The sequence below is a fragment of the Mirounga leonina genome, unplaced genomic scaffold (assembly GCF_011800145.1).
Source record: "Mirounga leonina isolate KUSES-001 unplaced genomic scaffold, KU_Mleo_1.0 Mir_165, whole genome shotgun sequence".
Classification (NCBI taxonomy): Eukaryota; Metazoa; Chordata; class Mammalia; order Carnivora; family Phocidae; genus Mirounga; species Mirounga leonina.
This window is the reverse complement of record NW_023270415.1, coordinates 79,628,925-79,646,473: the sequence shown is the minus strand read 5'-3', so window position 1 is coordinate 79,646,473 and position 17,549 is coordinate 79,628,925. Positions and strand designations below refer to the sequence as shown.

Below are 17,549 nucleotides of genomic sequence, written 5' to 3'. Positions count from 1 at the left end.
AATATTGCTAGAGCTGTACAGTCCACTGCCCAGTCCATTCTAGAACATTTTCTTTGCCCCAGAAGGAAGTCCCCACATCCATTAGCAGTCACTCCCATATCACCTTCCCCCCAGCCCCTGGCAACCACTCATCTGCTTTCTGCCTCTGTAGATTAGCCTGTTTGGGGTGTTTCATGTCAGTGGACTCATATGATATGTGGCCTTTCATGATGGGTTCTTCCAGTTGGCATGTTTTCAGGGGTCATCCACATTGTAGCGTGTATCAGGATTTCATTTCTTGTCACTGCTAAATAACATTCGATCGTATGGATAGACCACTTTTTGTCCGTTTTCCCATTGATGGTCATTTGGGGTGTTACCATGTCTTAGCTGTTACGAGTAATGCCCCTGTGAACACTCCTGTACAGTTTGTGTGTGAGTGGTTTTCAGTTCTCTTGAGTAGATACCTGGGAGTGGAATTCCTGGGTCACGTGGTAACTGTTCCACTCTTTGACTAACTGCCAGACTGTCTCCAAAGAAGCTGTCCATTTCCATTCTGAGCAGCAGCGGGTAAGGGTGCCCATTTCTCTGCATCCCTACCAGCACTGGTTATCGTATGTGTTTTTATTAGATCAGTAATTTTAAAGCAGCATTTTAAAATAGAGGGTGGCTCAGTTGGTTAAATGTCCCACTCGATTTCAGCTCAGGCCTTGATCTCAGGGTTGTGAGTTCCAGCCCCACATTGGGCTCCAGACCTAGCATGGAGCCTACTTTAAAAAAAGAGAGAGATAAAATAATAGTACATACTTGCCCAAGAAACTTTTTTAACTAGAATAGTAACAGCTGTACACAGATGGCGCTAATAAGAGTGTACAGACTGTCCCCAACTTACAGTGGTTGTACTTAAGGATGGTTCAGCTTACAGTTTTTCGACTTTGTGATGGTGCAAAAGCGACTTGCATGCAGTAGAAACCATACTTGGAATTTTGAACTTGGATCCTGTTGAAGGCCAGGGGTACACACATCCCCTGTCCTTATGCAGGGTGGCGGCCGCGATCGTGAGGGCCCATCACCGACAGACGGACAACCATTCCGTGCCCACACGGCCGTTCTGTTTGTCAGTTTCCGTAGAGGATTCAGTAAATTGCATGAGCTGTCAACACTTCGTTATAAAATACACTTTGTGTGAAATGGTTCTGCCCAACTGCAGGCCCGTGTGAACACTTCCACGCATGGGTAAGGTGGGTGCGGCTCAGCTGTGTTGTTTGGGAGGTTAGGTGTATCACACGCACTTTCAGCTTAGGGTGTTTTCAACTTATGGTGGGTTTATCCAGACATAACTCCATCTTGAGTTAAGGAAGGTCTGTAGTAACACAGATGATTGACCTTCTGTGTCCCCCCTGCTTTGGAAACTGCAAATGGCATTTTTCCGTAGTAACTCCGTATCTGTCACTTTTTCACGTCCTTCTTACGTGCACTAGTGACATAGTGATCGTTACTTTTGTAACCAAAGAGCTAAAGGGGCTTTTTTTGTTTTTTGTTTCTGTCAGGAACAACAGACAATTGCCACCAATGTCACTAAGCAAATCAGAGGTTCCATTTTTTAAAACTTCAGTTTTGAAAGCCTCTGCCTTTGTACTTATAGACAATTCTATCATTTATTATGTATTTCTAGCTGTTAACTTCTCTTTAGTTGTTGTTGTTGTTGTTTTACTCTGTGTTATCGTCCTAATTCTCCTAACTCTGTTCTTTGGGGCAAAATGTAGTAGAAAAAGCCCTGGATCTAAGGTTACTCAAAGACTTCCTAACTCAGGAGACCTCTCTCAATCTCCTGTCAGAGGCAGTCAGATCAGCCAGTTGGTTTCCAGATTTTCCAGATTCCTTCAGCCTGACATTACCTGATGCTGACCAGACTTTTTTTCTTTCCCTAAAGGCCCCATAGCTTTCTGAGTGTATGCCTCCTATCTGAGACCTTTCTCTCTGAATGATTATATTCCATTCTCTATTCTTGCGATCATCCTTTTGAAATAGTGATGCACTCAGAGCAGTTGAACATACGGATTATATTGCTTTCTTCACTGTGCACCTACAATGAAAATTGATTTGCTCATTTTTATTCAGAATCTCGTCTTCATGGCAAGTTGGGCTAATGGCCTTCACTCTCAAGTAAGGTTTGTTTACCAGTTTTGTAGCCATATTTGGCAAATCTTAGCAAATAGAAACCCTTCTTTTCCCCTTTGTTCTTGCAATTGCTTGTGTTTTGCTTTTCTGACTTTTCTTTGAGCTTTGAGACTACTGAATCTTTAAAAAACTAGGCGGATTGGCAAAATAGGCTTGCCAATAGCTTAGTCACTCCCATAGTGCTTTGGTTTTGAGAGTTGGGAAAACTCTGAGAACTTAAGAGAACCAAACTCAGGAATCCCACAGTTGGCTGCACTGTGCCCTTGGTTTAGGGGCTGGACATAGGACCTGTCTGCAGCTGAGTGAACTAGATGCATTTGGGTTTGAGTTTTTTGTCACATACTGAAATGTTAAGTCAGCCCTAAATAATTGAAACACTTTATTTTTCTTTTTTTAATAGGAACTTTCTGAAGAAAAAGTGATGTGTAAAACATTTGATATTTAAGACAATAAAGTATTTATCATAAAAAAAAAAAAAGACTTCCTAACTCTTAGACTTGGCTACACCCACATGAGATGGGAGGGAGGTGCAGCTTCTTGGTAGTTGAACTCGGTACCCTCAGAGCTCCTTGCAGTCTCTAGAATTCAGTGACTTACCAGGACCACACAGATAATGGCGGGGTTCATGGGCTTGATTTCATGCATTTTTAAAATAACTAATCCAGCGGCGCCTGGGTGGCTCAGTCATTAAGCGTCTGCCTTCGGCTCAGGTCATGATCCCAGGGTTCTGGGATCGAGCCCCATATCGGACTCCCTGCTCAGCGGGAGGCCTGCTTCTCCCTCGCCCACTCCACCTGCTTGTGTTCCCTCTCTCACTGTGTCTCTGTCAAATAAATAAAAATCTAAAAAATAAATAAATAAAATAATCCATTTCAGTTGTGAAAATACAAGAGAACATTTTTTTTAATATCCATTGTCTAGTGTTTATTAAATATTTGTTGAATGAGTCCCAGCCCCCAGAAAAATACCAGGGTTCACACTTTTTGTTGAGTATCTTCCTGATATATGTTGTACGTGAGTGTTTATTTTGTTTTTAATGTGGGTGTCTAATTTTATAGTGCAAAGGAATCTACTCATTTCTTGGGGCTCCTATTAAGTCCTTTTTCCAGATTATGTTCTTTAGTGTTCTATAAGATAAGTAACATTTCTTCAAGGATTTTTACTAATCCATCAGACTGCAGCTCAGCACACATGTCACGGCCAGGAACCTGCCACTGGAGACTCCAGTAATTATTTCAGCAACAATTCCTCCGTCACCTACCATGTGACAGCGAAGTGGTGGGGACATGAAAATGAACAAAACAGGCACAATTTCTGCTCTCACGGAACTTAAATCTCTCTGAGACAGAAAGGAACAGACAAAAACAAATACACTGAATGTCGAGCAGGGAAAAAATGCTCTGAGAAAAAAGCACGGGCAAGAGGAGGTTGGGGTGCTCTCCCCGTGAGATGGTAGAAGAAGGCCTTCTGATAGGTGACCCGCAGCAGAGCCCTGAAGCAAGAAGGGAGCAGTCCACAGGAGGCCAGTGTGGCCGCAGTGGTGTGTGCGGGGAGGGCCACGGAAGGAGAGGAGACGGGGTCGGGTGGGCTACACATGGCGACCTGGAGTTCATTCTCAGAGCCAATGCAGAGGCTCGTTCACACGCACTGTTGCCTTCATTTGGCAGGGTGATCGGGCTTCTGTCTTATTATTTGAACCTCTGCTGATCACTTGCACATTCTTTCATCATTATTATCTTAGCCTTAAAAAATCTGCTTTTAAATCTCTTTTTCTCTTAATGAATCCCAGAATAGCCCTTCTCTGGATTTATTTAAGTCTCTTAAAGGTCCACTGGTTGTTAATAATTCAGAGCCTAATCATATCTTTTATGGAGGCATATTGGACGACAGTGTGGTATTTTCAGGGACATTGAAAAGACCTCTCGGGCACCTGGGTGGCTCAGTTGGTTAGGCGACTGCCTTCGGCTCAGGTCATGATCCTGGAGTCCCGGGATCGAGTCCCACATTGGGCTCCCTGCTCGGCAGGGAGTCTGCTTCTCCCTCTGACCCTCCCCCCTCTCATGTACTCTTTCTCTCTCATTCTCACTCTCTCAAATAAATAAATAATTTTTTTTTTTTTAAAGAAAAGAATAGACCTCTCTCTCCCCTAAATATTGCTTGTATTTTAAAGGTTTTTTAAAGTCACACCTTGACCAATAACCCAGCTATGTTTGAATCTGCCTCTTTTTAAAGGTTTTTTAGGCAAAAAAACGAAAACAAGAAACCAACTTTGCTTAGGTTCTGGTCTTGCTCACTTTGAACTGACTTCTCCAACATTCTGATCTCTGTGACCAGCCCCTCTGATGCTCAGCATTCCCCAGGCTTCTGCTGTCCAGTTTGGGGGCCGACAGCCACAAGGGCTACTCCCGTGGACAGATGACGAGACCCTGGTTCTGTTCACATACGGCCCTTTATATACGTGCTCCCTGCGGAATCTTAGGTCCAGCATCCATTTGAAACTCTGAGTTTTAGAGAGCAGTACTTTTTTTGCATGTCTTCAGACTGTCTTGCTTAAAGCATCATGGACAATATTTGAGTATGAATTCACAGGATTGATGATGGTTTTGTAGTCTTACAGAAGTTTCTGTTGTTGTTATTCAGAATTCCTGTTAAAAAGGACATTCCGTGTCATTTCTAGATTATACCAATTGGCCCTGTGTTTAGATGGAGGTAGAATTCATGGTCCTGGTCCTAAAGAAGTTCACCATCTAGTTGAGGAAGACAAAGACTGACTCATTCAAAGCAGAGTAGTTACATCTTAGCGAGGCGTATGGCTAGCGCTTCTAAGAAGGCTCTAAGCCCGGACATTCAGCAGACAGACACTCTTGGTAGCAGTGACTGTCCTGCAGGGACCAGGCCACCATTACCACCTGGAATCCTGCATGCAGGCATGCCTCCTCTGCAGGTTAAGAAAGTGCCCCACATCTGTGTCAGAGTCATTTTGCTGTTTCTATTTCTCTTGTTTGAAAATGTTTAGTATTCTGGAATCATATGGTGTGCAACTAGTGTGAAATCTAAAATTAATACAGTTTAAGGTATTCTTAAGATATACCACAGCTAACTTGTAAATGGCATCTGCATTCAAAAGAAAGGTTTTAATAGCGTTCATTGACTCTGCAGATACGTATTGAGCACCTACTGTGAATTCAGTACTGTTGTAAGGGGAACTTCTTGGCAAACAAGACAACAAGGTACCTCTGTCTTGAAACTTACATTTCAGTGATGGGAAGTAGTAATGATGTAAGTGACAATGTACATTATGTGTATATTGTAACATATAATAAAAATGTGTAGAATAGTGACATTGCAATAACCTGAGAGGCCTGTGGCGCAGACAGTTCTGTGCTTGGAGCTTGTGGTGAGGGTTGTGCAGAGCGGCAGGGAGCTAGAGTGCAGGGCAGGCGGCTGCGTGCTGTTTTAGACGGGACGGTTTGACCAAGGATCTCAGCGCAGCTTCCCGGGGGAAGAGCTTTCCAGTCAGGCAGGACAAGAAGGGCAGCCACGGGAAATGATGTTGGAGCATAGAAAATAAGGCTGGGTGTGAGAGTTCTGAGTAAAGAGGGACCCTGGGGGGGCCACGGCAGAGGGCTGGGCTTTTTCTCCAGTGTCCTGGGGACAGGAGGTGCCTCGGGGAGACTGGGTGCAGAAGGGCACACATTGCCGCTAGGAAAGGAGCTTTGGGGCGAGGTGGTGATGGGGTGGTGGAGCCAGTGAGTGAGCCAACAGCAGTGGCAGAGGCCGGGTGGGCAGATTCCGGATGCACGCTGTAGGTAGGAAACACCGGTCTTGCTCCTGGATTGTTGGATCTGTGGGAGCTGAGGGAAACTGAGGAATCAGAACTGACCGCTAGGTTGTTGACCTTAAGCATCTGTGTGACTTCGTGTCTCGAGTGAGGTGGAGAAGGCTAAGGAGGAAACGCGTCTGGTGGTGGGTATCTTAGTGAGGGCTCCCCAGGAAAACAGAAGCCCTAAGCTGTGGGTGCGGTGCCTTCAAGACAGATGTGTTGGGAATTGGCTCATGCGATCCTGGAAGCTGATGCTCCTCAGATCTGCAGCTGGCCATCTAGAGACCTGGAGAGCTGGTGGTTTCTTACTTCCGGTCTGTGTCTGAAGGCCTGAGACCCAACATAACCAGTGCAGGTGTAGTCCAAAGGGGAGGAAAGAAAGCAGTGTCCCAGCTCAAAGGTAATTGGGCAGGAGGAATTTCCTCTTATTTAGGAGAGGATCGGCTTTTTGTTCTATTCAGGCCTTCAGCTGATCAGATGAGGCCCACCATATTAGGGAGGGCAACCTGCTTCACTCAGGCTATCAGTTTGTGTGTTAAATCCATCCAGAAACACTCAGAATATGCTTGACCAAATATCTGGACACGCTGTGGCCCAGTCACCTTGACACATAAAACGAAACATCATAGTGGGATATCTGGAGTCTTGTTTAGGTCGTATCAAGTTTAAAGTAACTTTGCTACATCCTCGTCAAGACAGGGCATGGGAGGGTTGGATATCAGTCTGGGCTGAAAGACGAAGTGAGGACTGGAGAGAGAATTTGGAAGTCAGTGTAGAGGTAGGACTTGGTGCTCAGTGAGGTCGCCTCGAATCGAGCTGGCCCTGGGATTGAGCCCTGGGATGTTCCCGCCCTGAGGAGACAGGAAGCAATGTCTTGTCTTCCCACTGTCCTCCTGGCCAGTCTTTTCTGCCTGAGGCTGCTGTTGACATGGACAGAGACTCACGATCCAGTAGCAAGGACTCTTCTGAGAGACCTTGGCAAATCCAGGCTTCATCAACACTCGAGAATCTAGCGTGGGCACCGCTTCAGAGTCGGGTCTTGTGACATCCATCCCGAGCTGTTGCCCCCCACTGCTGCTCGTCACATATACTCTGCCCCCCGGCCCCTGTTGCAGAGGGGACATGCCACTTACAGCAGGACGACCTTGGGCAAGCCGCTGAACCTGTCAGCCTTTGCTGACCTGTCTATAAGATGGGTATCCTGGACCCCTCTGTACCTTGTCAGGCTCTCTTACAGATAACCTGTAGGCCCAGTGAGATAATTTACAAAAAGGACAGAAAGGTTCAAAACCTACTGAGAAAACTAAAGACAGCAAGACTATACAGCCCTCCTCTGGGGCCTCGTGGCTGAATGCTCCTCACACCTGTGTGATGGCTCCTTCGTCTGTCCTCCTCCCCTCTCGGGATCCTCTGGTAAGGGTGTCCGTTCGCCACGTTCTCCTGCTTCTTTCTCTTCCGTCCTGTCCTCCTCCTCTCTCCTGCCTCCTTAACAGAATGCGAGGCACCTTACGAAAATCTCCAGTGTGAAGAATATGTGGTTCTGGCAAAGACAACATAGAGCCAAGGATAAGATAAGCAATTAAGTTGCTAATTATAATCATGCATGGTATTCCATCAAGGCTTGGAATGACCTCATTTCTTGTCTTTCTTAAGCTCTGTCTTTTGAACTCGTTCAAGAAAGTATCAGCTTCTCGGGCAAGCAGGTCCACACGCCTTCTTGGTTTCTCTCCACCTTGCCGGTCACCCTGTTAGTCTGCTGTGTGTCTGCCCTTCTCCCTGACCTCCAGCGCTGCAGTGTGCCCGGGTGCCGTGCTCATGCCCCCGGCCCTGAGGATCTCCTCCAGCCCGAATCTGACCCTGAACTCCACCCAGATTCTCCTTCCCCGCTCTCCTGTGTGCCACGCTGGCTCGCTGCCATCTCATGCCCCTCGCGTCCTAGTTCTAGCTGAGCTGCCTCTTCCCTTTGTCTCACCAGAAACCTGAACTCAGCGTCTCAGCACCCCACCCTGCCCCAAGCTTGTCCCAGCCGCCAGCCTGTCACCACACCAGCCCTCAGGTCCCAGAGCATCCATGACCCCGGCTGTGCCCCTGGCCAGCTCTCGGCCAGTCCCTCCCTCCCTCCTTTGGTTTTTCCGTCCTGGTCTCTGCCTCACATATCCTGACACGCTCCTTCCTTGTCCACAGCACTGCTACCCTCTAAGGTACCCTGTGATCAGCTGGTTTCTTGTGTGTGTTGTCAGTTCTTAGTGGGAAGGTAACCTTGAGCAGAACAGGGAACTTCGCTGCCTTTTGTTCAGTGATGTATCCTGAGCATCTGGAAGGCTGCCTGGCACGTAGCAGGAAGTGAATGTTTGTGGCACAATGAGTGAATGAATTACCTACAACATGTTAACGTGCCTGGACTTTTTTTCTGGGGATTTTGTAGAGTATTTGAAGTGTTCCTCTCTTGAGATTTTCAGTTCTGATTCTGTCTGGTCCAGAATCCACATAGTTGCCAAACACACAGCTTTTCATGAACGTGCCCATTGATTCATAAAGAGAAGCTCTTTTTGCATGTGTGTGTGATTCTGAAATTTCCCTAACACAGGAGAATCCAGCTTTGGCGGTTGCAATTAAAACATGTAAAAACTGTACTTCGGACAGCGTGAGAGAGAAATTCCTTCAAGAAGCCTGTAAGTTTCTAGACATTTCTGTGGAACTCCATGTGACTTTTTTTATCTGTGACATACAAGCTGTCTCTGAAGAAGTAAGAAAAATAATATTCTGGCTTGTCTGTGACAACGGCAGTTACTGTCTTGCCTTGCAAATTAATGCCTGTATCTGCAGAGGCTCATACCCACACGTTGCGCCAGGTAAGCCACGATGTTTGGGGTGTGAGCGTGGACAGATTTACTGTCCCCGTCTCCTTCGGCACCGTGCGGTTGAGCATCCTGGCACTGGGACTGGGCAGATGTAGAAATGAGTCCAGCCCGGGTGCCAGCAGGCCCTAGAGTTGGGGGTGAGCAGGACAGACACGGTCCCCACGTGAGGGAGCTCACAGACCAGGGAGAGAGCCGGGACCGGGCCGGGTGCCCCGCCTCTGTGCAGTGCTGCCCTTCGGCTCTCCGCTCACACGTGCGGGGTGAGACTGCGGGGAGGGCCGTGCGTGGGTAGCTGCTCTCTGCTGAGTGCACACTCGTGGAGAGCCAGGACCCCGTCCTGCTTGTACACATCTCCACCTGCCCTCAGTCTGGGATGTCCTTCCTGCTTCCACATCTGACCGTGCGCTTAGAGTAGTTTTTCCTCAGGAGGCTTTGTCACAGGACCACGTTTTCTCCTTCCTAAGTATTTGAAACTAAATAAACACTGCCTAGAAGTTAGTATTGCCCCTCTCTAGGCTTTAAGCTCCACGGGGCTAGGACCCTGTCTGCTGTGCTCACTGCTCAGGCCCAGTGCCCAGCATAGCACTGAACCCATGAGAGGCGCTCAGGGGACACTGGTCATGTGATTGAATCTCGGTGTCCTTCATTACATGGACATGGAACAAATGCTTTCTACCCTCCATTTCAGGAAATATTTACCACCCAGCAGTCCAATAAATTAGTAAGTCATAGAGTAAGTCATATTGACTTGATCAGTATCATTTTCCTCAAAATTGTATTGTACTTTCATCAAAAGAAAAAAGTCTGTCTTTAATCCTGTTCCTGTATCTCTGTATCCGGTATCTTAAGGACGAGACAAATCCTGGCAATGACTTCTGCCTCAACTAGTTTATTTCTACAGAGCGCCTAGGCCAAGAAAACACAGAGTACATCAGTCCCCCTTACCTACTACTCTATCAGAAGAATAACCGGGGACAACTGTTTTTCCCTAGTAACAATGCGTCAGTTTGACCACCCTCACATTGTGAAGCTGATTGGTGTCATCACGGAGAACCCTGTCTGGATAATCATGGAGCTGTGCACGCTGGGAGAGGTACCCTGATCCTCGGACCGGGCCTGGCAGGGCAACTGCCAGCCCGTTTGTCACAGTGTCAACGAAACGATAGTCTTGTGCTTGGCGTTCGTTCAGACCACCCTGGGTGTTTGGTGTCCTTTGTTTAAGAAAGGGGAGTGTGTGAAGGGTACCCTGTGGTTTGGGCTCAGAGACACTAGCGTCTTCCTGGTTAAATTCCCAAGCCATGCCCTAACTCAGTCCTGAAGGCAGTGTTGACCAAGTGGTGCTTTCTTCCTCTCTGGTGCTGCTGCCTACCGCTAGCCCAGGGATCCAAGGATGAAAGAGGCACTCTTAACGGAACTCAGATAAATTAATGCTGCGTTTACGTAAATCTGCAGTAACTTACTCTGCTTGAGAATTCATTTTATGGTGTCTTTCAGACCAACTGATACTAGTCACAGTTTCTTTTGAAAATGTGAGTAACACATGTGGACAGCTCTCCTTATTTGACTCTCTCCAGAACACAGAAATTCCTTACTTAGGGTGTCACCATCACCTGGAAACTTGTTAGAAGCCAGATTCTTGGGCCCTCGCCCAGGCCTGGCGGATCAGACCCTCGGCAGGGCCGGCGGGGCCCAGCACCTGTTCTCCGGGCCACGCTGTAGCCTGCATGCTTGCGGATGAACACAAGTCAGTTTTCCAGGTGTCTACACTTCACTTACTGGTACTAAAGCTCAGTAATTTAGCCTGAAACATTAGTTACATTTCTTCTCTAATTTTAAAGGACATCAAACACAGTTTTGCTTTTTGTGGAGATTTGGGGGTTCTGCTTAGCAGCCGAGAGCAGTTTGGGTCCTTGCACCTCTGCATGACAACCTCTGCCTCCCTCCCCCTGCGGGCTCCCCGCTGCTCTCCTCTGTGCTTGATAACCTAGTTTCTGGATGAAATGACTTCAGGTCTTTACAACATCTCTTCTTCCTCTGCCCCACCTTTCCAAATCAAACAGAGTGCTTACATACATTTTTTGTTCACAGTATTTTTCTACTTTTGCTTTTGGAGAATTTGCCAGTTTTCCTGGCTTAAACTTATTACTAAAACTTTCTCCTTTATGTATAGATTTTGTAGAATTAGAGTTCAATCGTCTGTCTTCCTTTGCCATGCTAGCATTTAGCTGAACTGATCGTGACAATAGTAATAGGACTGATAAGCCCCGTGGGGTAAATACCAACACCTTTCTGTACCCAAAACTTCCTGGAGGAGGATGGGAGAACTTCTTGCCTCCCCTTCCTCCTCGTACCTGCCTGGGATACAGCGAAGTGTGGGGTGCAGGCGTGCTGGCCGTGTGAGGGCTAACTCCGTCTGTTTGTCCCCCTAACTCTTAATCTAACGGTAGTTCACACTTCTATTCATTTCCTGGCAGCATCTTTCTGTATTTTTTCAGAAATTTGTCTGCAGTCATGAAGATTTCAGTTTTATAGTAGGATTCAAATAAAGAACAATTAATCATAATTTCTGAGCTAGTATGTTTCATTCTGCCCCTTTGTTTTAGGGGAGAATTGAAGCCATTCTCATAAAAGTGTGGAAATGGGCAGCATTGTTGAATGCAGCTCCTTTGCTGTTGATTTCTGTTCTCTGTCACTAATTCTTTTTTATCTTGGTCACTGTTCCAAAAGCTGAGGTCATTTCTGCAAGTGAGGAAGTACAGTTTGGACCTAGCGTCTTTGATCCTATATGCCTATCAGCTTAGTACAGCTCTCGCGTATCTGGAGAGCAAAAGATTTGTGCACAGGTAAGATCCAGTCATAAAGCTGGTAAGCTGCCCTCTGGACAGGGGAAGGGGGTGGTAGCGGGGAAACCGGAGGGAGGAGACACTCACTGTGCCCTGTGACTCTTTGTACTGCTGGACTCTGTCGTATGTAGACGGTACTGGAAAGTCAGGCAGCACCTGTCCCAGCCCAGGGAAGACTCGTGGCCTGTTTGTACGCACAGTTAGAGGGTTTTCCTCACATGGAAACATTGGTTTGCTCTCAGGCCAGTTCTCTCTTCTGCAAATGCTGTTGAGAGACTGTACACGGTCCTAGAGCAGTGAGCATGTAGACTAAGACAGACACTGTCCTGGGAATGCCCCAGGCCCCAGAGGGTCATGAGTGACATCTGTGGCATTCTGTGGAATTTCTATTTCTTATCCGGGTCCTTAGTTTGAATGCAAGGGAAAGCCCTTACAGTTTGCCCACTACTTTATTATCCAGCATGAAAATAAATTCCATGAGCAAAATCATTTACAAGGGTCTAGATGATGGCTTTTATTTTAGGTGATGAGATCTTTTAGTGGTAGCAGGGTTACAGATCCCAGTCGTGCATCCCTGTCTGTCTGTTAATGCAGGTGGTAATATGATTATATGAAAAGTAATAATTCCTTTTTTATTTATTATTCTCAGATATTTGTTATTTGAGAGTATACTTTGCTGTCATTCAAAATACTGATTATCGTATTAATGAGTAAATATCTGCCAGAAGGAATATATTTGAAGTTAACTCATAAGAGTGTCTTTTTTTCAGTGTGTAATAAATCTGTTTGTGTTGTCTATAAGCTGTCTTTCAAAGTACCTATCAGTATGTCTTTATATAATATAGATGAGTTTGTGGGTTTGTTTTTTCCTTGTATTAAAATTTCTTATCCCAAATTCTTCCTTGTCAGGGACATTGCTGCTCGGAATGTTCTGGTGTCCTCTAATGATTGCGTAAAACTAGGAGACTTTGGATTATCCCGATATATGGAAGACAGTACTTATTACAAAGGTAAGGAATCAGAGCAATAAAGAGGCAATAAGCTCAGAATCTTTAATGATTTTTTATTTCTTAAAAAGCTGTGTCCTAGTAAGCTCAGCTGATTTTTGACAGAGGCATAAAATAAGTTCAGTAGAAGAAAGACAGCCTTTTCAATCCATGGGGCTGGACTAGTCAGACATCCAGAGACAAAAAATGGACCTCAGCGTGACTCACCCCACATTAACTCAGAGTGGACCATAGACTTAATTATAAAACATAAACCATAAAACTTTTAGGAAAAACATAGGAGTAAGTCTTTGGGATCTAGGGCTAGACAAAGGGTCCTTAGACTTGACACCAAAAATATGATCCATAAAAAGAAACACTTGATAGATGGGACCTTATCAAAATGAAAACTTTTAGCTCCGCAAAAAAACCCTGTTAAGAGGGTGGAAAGGGAAGGTGCAGACCTGGAGGATGTTTGCCAGGCACAGTGCCCGCCTGCAACCACAAGTTATTCCACGAAGGACTAGTGTCCACAGTGTGCAGTGAGCTCTCAGAATCCAGCTGGGAAAACAGAAACCAGGAACACGACGTGGACAAACAGTGGACAGAGAGGCTTTACTGAAGAGGATACGCGGAGGGCAGAGAAGCCCGGGCAGAGGCTCAGACCACAACAAGGTAGCATTGCACACTTGTCAGAATGGCTAAAATTAAAACTAGTGGTAATACCAAATGCTGGCAAAGATGCAGAGAAACTGCATTACTCAAACATTGCTTGTGAGAATGTAAAATGGTACAGCCACTCTGGAAGAGTTTCACGGATCCTTTAGAAGTTAACTGTGCAGCTGCCGTACAACCCAGCAGTTACTCTCCTGGGTACTTACTCCTCGCAGAGAAATGAAGGCTCACATTCACACAAAACCTGCATATGGAATGTTCATTGCAACTTTATTTCCAGTAGCCAAAAATTGGAATCAGCCCCGACGTTCTTCAGATGGCAAACATAGACACCTCACACAAGTGGGGCTGGGTACGTTGACTCGGTGGAAGCAGTCAGACTGAAAAATCTCCAGTCTGCTGACTCCAGAGACTTTGATCAATTGGTTTTAGAGCTGAAATCCAGCTCCTGTGATTCTTCTTTAATTTTGCCAATTTTGGAATCAGTTTGACTTGGTTCTTTAAATTATTATTGAACAAATATTTTTATTAACAGATGTTCATATCCCTAGTATCTCAGCTAAGGTTTGGATTACAAATCCACATTACGCTCTTAGTGTATATTCTAATTCTTACTACCACTTTTTTTTTTTTTTAAGATTTTATTTATTTATTCATGAGAGACAGAGAGAGAGAGAGAGAGGCAGAGGGAGAAGCAGGCTCCCAAGGAGCAGGGAGCCCGATGCGGGGCTCGATCCCAGGACCCTGAGATCATGACCTGAGCTGAAGGCAGACGCTTAACCATCTGAGCCACCCAGGCGCCCCTTACTATCACTTTTGAGAGCCAGTTTCTTTCTCAGTTTTTTAAATTCTTATATTGTGGCAAAATGAGGCCAGATTTTTACATACAAAACCAGTCTCCTTCGTTTCATACCATGGCTTATGACTGTTCTCTTTCCGTATGTCTTCTGTGTACTACAGCTTGGAACAATTTTAACAGAGATTTTCTGCTTTGTGAAAGGAGAATTCTTGGGTTGTTCATTCATTTCAGTTAGTCCTTTAACATAAAAATGACCAAGCCAGCTTTCTGCTGTTTTTAAATTCATTTCCTATCCAGCTCAAGCCCTGACGGGTCCAGGTTCTGGACTTCTGGTAAAGAGCTGACCTCCAAACAGCTTGATGACTGAGGTTTCATATCACGTAGACAGCATTTAAAATGAGCAGTTGACAAATTCATGTATTTGTTGTCATCTCAGGTCAGTAAGTGCAGATTCCATTAGGCTTCAGGAGAACACCCCCAAAAGGTTGGGGATGCTTTATTCAGGACACACACAGGTGTAGAGTAGTTTGTTTGGAAGGAATTGAACAAAGGATTTGACTTCACTTGTCATGAAGGTGCTTGAAGTTAAGTGGGAAAAAAGAAATGACTCGAATGAAGTTGTCTCCTGATGGAAGGTGCTCAAAGGCACGTGTTGCTCACAGAAGGAAGTCCAGACGAGGCTGGCAGAGCACAGGCACCTCCGCGACCCGGGGCTCCCTCCCCTGTGGACTCCGTGCCCCTGCTGCCTTCTCGGACACACCGCTCAGCTGTGGGCTTCCTCTGCTCCCAGGGCATCCGGCATTTACTCAGTGTCTGTGTCACACCCCGTACCATAGCTTTTAGAATTAGAACTCCTTGAGGAGAGGTACTCTGGGCTGTTCCTCTTGTAAGCCAGCAGTTGAAGGAATGTTCCGTGAGGTGGTGAGTTTCCTTTGCCGCACGGAAGGAAGGTCTGTTAAACCTCAAGAGGAGGACGATTTAGACTCACCTAAGAAGTACACATTTTCATTCCATCCATCGCCTGTCCTGCTCTTTACATACCAGTGAAGGTATAGTTGTCAGTCCTCGTTACATATTCCATATTCGTGCCTTTGCGTGGTTGCTAAAATTTGTAGCTCCCGAAGTCATACAGTGCTTTCATAGTCACGTGTTCACATGCACGGAGCAGTGGAGGACCGGAGCCTGTCTCCGCGGGAGGATGGAAGGGGGAGGGGGCGGGGCAGGATAGCTTGAGCCCCTCTGGCCTTGAACCCCCGCTCGGGCACCTGGCGGTGGGGTGGCCTCAGGTAAGTCACCTAACGTGTCTGAACCTCGTTTTATGAAGAAAATAGAACCTACCAGGATGAGTTGGTTTTCAGGGTTTAAGATTATAATCTGTGCGAGATGTGTATGTGCATGTACACATTTCCCCCAGGAACAGTGGTTCGGTGGTTGTAGAAGCGACTGGGTGTCGTCAGCAGAGGTCCCAGCTGGTGGGTCAGGATCTGTTGCATAACCAAGCTGCAAGCTGGGAGCACCAGTTAACGGGGCTGCCTCGCCCTCGCTCGTCCCCGCCTCTCCGCCCGGAGGAGGGCTGCCGTGCTTTATTTCCCTGCCACAGGCTAACCAGATCACCCCAGACCTCGCCACACCAAGGAAACAAAAAGTAGTTCTTCCAAATAAACAGAAAGTCCAAAGGGTCAGATACTTAAAGCTTTTTGTTTTGATACTAAAAATCCCAGCTAGCTATAACTTAGATCCTTGAGCAGATAACAAGGAAAATTCACTTTCTAAAATTAATCTTCTAGCTTCCAAAGGAAAATTGCCAATTAAGTGGATGGCTCCAGAGTCCATCAATTTTCGACGTTTTACCTCAGCTAGTGATGTATGGATGTTTGGTGAGTATTTTGAAAAGTTTTGTGTTTTTAAATTACATTTCGTATACTCTACAAAACAGACTTAGCCTTAGCTCTTTTTGGAGTATTTAGGCTAATCTGCCTTCCCTTGCCTGACCGCTCCTTCAGAGATGTCCTCTTGGTTCATTCGACAGTCACTGGGCGCACATGGAGCGCCAGCTTTGGGGGTGACTCCTGTGAGGTCCCGCTGTCTGAATCCCCCTCCCTTCTCCAGGCCTCTCTGTCTCCCTGTGCCATCTCTGCATTCCTCCCTGGGAGCAGTCCTAGCTCTTTCCTTCCTTCTCTCCTCTCTTTCTCTCTGCCATCTCGTTCGTTCTTTCTGCGTGAATGACTTTAAATGGTTGACCTGTCCTCTGGTTCTGTGCTAGCTTCTCAGCTCCAGAATACCTACCGTGGTGTTTTCCTCATTGTCCTGGAGTCCAGCCTCCTTCCTGACTTGTCTCAAGGCTTGGAAGTTTGATCCTTTGTCTCCTGTGGCATCTGTTTTCACGCCTACTCTGTGCCTTCCCGCCTGCTCCGAGTCAGTCGCTGTCCTGCTCCGCGGTTGTTCTGGTACCTTTCGACTATGACCGTGTGGCCCTCGCTCATTCGGCGCTACTTACTTCAACTACTTCATCAAATTTTAAATCACTCTCCCCTTTCCATATGGATGATACTCCTTCCCCACCCCACTCTTCCGGTGTCACTCCTTCCGCCTGGAACACGTCCTAACACCCTCTCCCCGGGTGAAATTCTAACCTTCGGGGTCACCTAAAATGTCCCCTCTTCATGAAGCCTTATGTAGCTGGTGTGTTTTCCAGACATAACCTCCCTTCCTCTGTGTTCCCTGCACTTCCTGTCTCTGCCATGACACTCGCACATTGATCTTGTGGGCAGTCTTGTGTGCGAGTGTTCTCTGCTAGATTTTAAACTACTTCAGGAGAGATGCCCTGATAAGGTTATGTACCTTTTTTCCGCGATGATTAAAAATAACATACATCAAGTATGTGTTATTTTTTCTTCTGTTTACTTGCTATTGGTTTCATCTAGTGCCCTAAGTGATAACAGGTGAAGGAAGGAACTTTTCTCCAGAGCAGGAAATAGCGTGACATGGTTTAGAAAGGGCTCTGGGGTCTGACTGACGTGGCTTCACCTCCCAGGACCTCGCTCATCTGCTGTGTGACCCAGAGAGCCAGTTGCTTATCCTGTCAAGGAAATTTCAGTTTTCAAAGATTCTAAGATGCCTGTTTTTTCACATTGTAACTTCTCTGGAACTGGTGTCCTCAATCAGTGGCATTTTATGGTCGGTGTTAGTTGGGGACGTGTCTTCCGTGGCCTCCTTGCCTGCACTCGTATGGACTTTGTTCATCCCAGTGTTACTTCCTTGTCTGAATGCGTTTGGAAGCGCTCCTTGGTAAGAATAAAGTAATTCCAAGAGGTAACAGAGGATGGTGCCATAACTTAGTTGCAGTATTTTCCCCCATTTTTGGTCATATAAAAATACTGTTGTATTTTATAATCAGCGGCA

General features: G+C 46.2%; 1 protein-coding gene across 6 annotated transcripts in view; it reads left to right on the top strand.

The window, feature by feature from the left end:
* The window catches only part of PTK2 (protein tyrosine kinase 2), a 260,594-nt gene that overhangs the window by 189,087 nt on the left and 53,958 nt on the right, over nucleotides 1-17,549 (top strand). For all 6 annotated transcript variants that reach the window (XM_035012006.1, XM_035012007.1, XM_035012003.1 and 3 more), the window contains 5 exons: nucleotides 8,571-8,655; nucleotides 9,837-9,937; nucleotides 11,572-11,687; nucleotides 12,597-12,697; nucleotides 15,935-16,024. In XM_035012006.1, coding sequence (XP_034867897.1) covers nucleotides 8,571-8,655; nucleotides 9,837-9,937; nucleotides 11,572-11,687; nucleotides 12,597-12,697; nucleotides 15,935-16,024 — 493 coding nt within the window. The remainder of the gene's footprint in view (nucleotides 1-8,570; nucleotides 8,656-9,836; nucleotides 9,938-11,571; nucleotides 11,688-12,596; nucleotides 12,698-15,934; nucleotides 16,025-17,549) is intronic.